We start from the raw sequence: 1353 nt of genomic DNA on the forward strand, positions 1-1353 counted from the left end.
CTGCTGGCACTTGGTGCAGCTCCATTGAGTCCGTGGTTTGGGCTTCTGCTGAGTTTTGGGGAATTTTATAAAAATTTATGACCTAAAACTAAGCTTGTGAGCACAGGGCCGGACTCATTCTGAGGTGAAAAGGATGGAACTTGATGCGGTTTTTGGTATAAATCTCCCCCAGGTTCATTTTTAAGAGGTATAGGAATGTTTATTATCCGTATAGGAAAAATGAGGCAAGGGGAGAGGAGGAGTTTTGCCAAAGATTCAGCAGCCAAACAAGCCAGGACCTTGACTCTGCTCCCTTTTGCTCCCCTGTAGCACCTTGTAACCCCAGCACTGTTTCTCCCCAGGGCCTCTCCACAGCCTGTCTGCTTCCTCTGCACAAGCCCAAAAATCCATTGAGAGGCTCTTTGCTGCCAGGTATGATCCAGCTCGACCTTCCTCTGAGCCCAGCAGGTGCCTTTCACCTGTGTGGGTCTGATGTGAACACAAGCCAGGGGGAGAGGAGGGACCCCCAAGAACAGCAGCTGGAGCTGGGGCTGAGCATGGTGCCGGTGTCTGGGGAGCAGGGATGGTTTGGAGGGGAGGGTGGGTGTCAGGATGAGCACAGAGGTCACAGACACCTTTTCATCCTTTCACAGGCTGACCCTCAATAAAACCATGCTGCTGGTTCGAGCTGCCAAAGGCTTCATGAGTAAACCTCCAAGCAGAGGGAGCAAAGCCAGCTCTGAGGGTGACAGTGAGAGCATGGACTACCTTCCTCTGGTGAGCAGCTCCTCCCTGGGTCTTGTTGGGGTTGTGTGGTCACTGCAGGGGAGCAGAGGAGGATCCCCCAAATCTTCCTCCTGCTGCCTCTGACAGCCACGTCCAGTGACCTGCTCAGAGATGGAGAGCTGTTTCACCCATACATGCCTTTTTCCTGAGCTACCCACAAGTGGTTGGTGCCAGAGCTTCCCTTTGTGCCCACCATCCCTTGCAGGTGTCCCTGCAGCTGGCCTGTGGTGCCTTCCTTCTGAATTCAGCCTTCTGCGACGCCGTCAACATCCCCATGGAGAAGCTGAAGTGGACATCACCCTTCGCCTGCCACCGCCTGTCCCTCAGCCCCTCCGGCTCCTACAGCAGCAAGAGGAGCAGCTCCTCCTCGGAGCACAAACCCCTGAACTGCCCCCAGCAGCTGCTGGTCCCCAGCGGGCAGGGGAAGGGCCCCACCACTGCAGACCTGGCAGGGAGAGCAGTGCTGGGGAACACGGGCCGCCCTCGGCACCTGTCGGGCAGCGCGGCCGAGAGCATCTCCAGAGCCCTGAGAGCCGAGCAGGAGCAGGAGCTGCGCCTCCAGGCCATCACCATCAGCAGCTTCTGCCC

General features: G+C 57.1%; 1 protein-coding gene across 1 annotated transcript in view; it reads left to right on the forward strand.

Annotated features, from left to right (window-relative positions):
• VWA5B1 (von Willebrand factor A domain containing 5B1) overlaps positions 1-1353 on the forward strand; it is a 27453-nt gene that overhangs the window by 24603 nt on the left and 1497 nt on the right. Inside the window, 4 exon segments of the mRNA XM_031062920.1 lie at positions 342-411; positions 633-756; positions 971-1346; positions 1349-1353. The exon segment at positions 1349-1353 is cut by the window's right edge and continues 1497 nt beyond it. Coding sequence (XP_030918780.1) covers positions 342-411; positions 633-756; positions 971-1346; positions 1349-1353 — 575 coding nt within the window.

Source organism: Geospiza fortis, unplaced genomic scaffold, assembly GCF_000277835.1.
Source record: "Geospiza fortis unplaced genomic scaffold, GeoFor_1.0 scaffold353, whole genome shotgun sequence".
NCBI lineage: Eukaryota > Metazoa > Chordata > Aves > Passeriformes > Thraupidae > Geospiza > Geospiza fortis.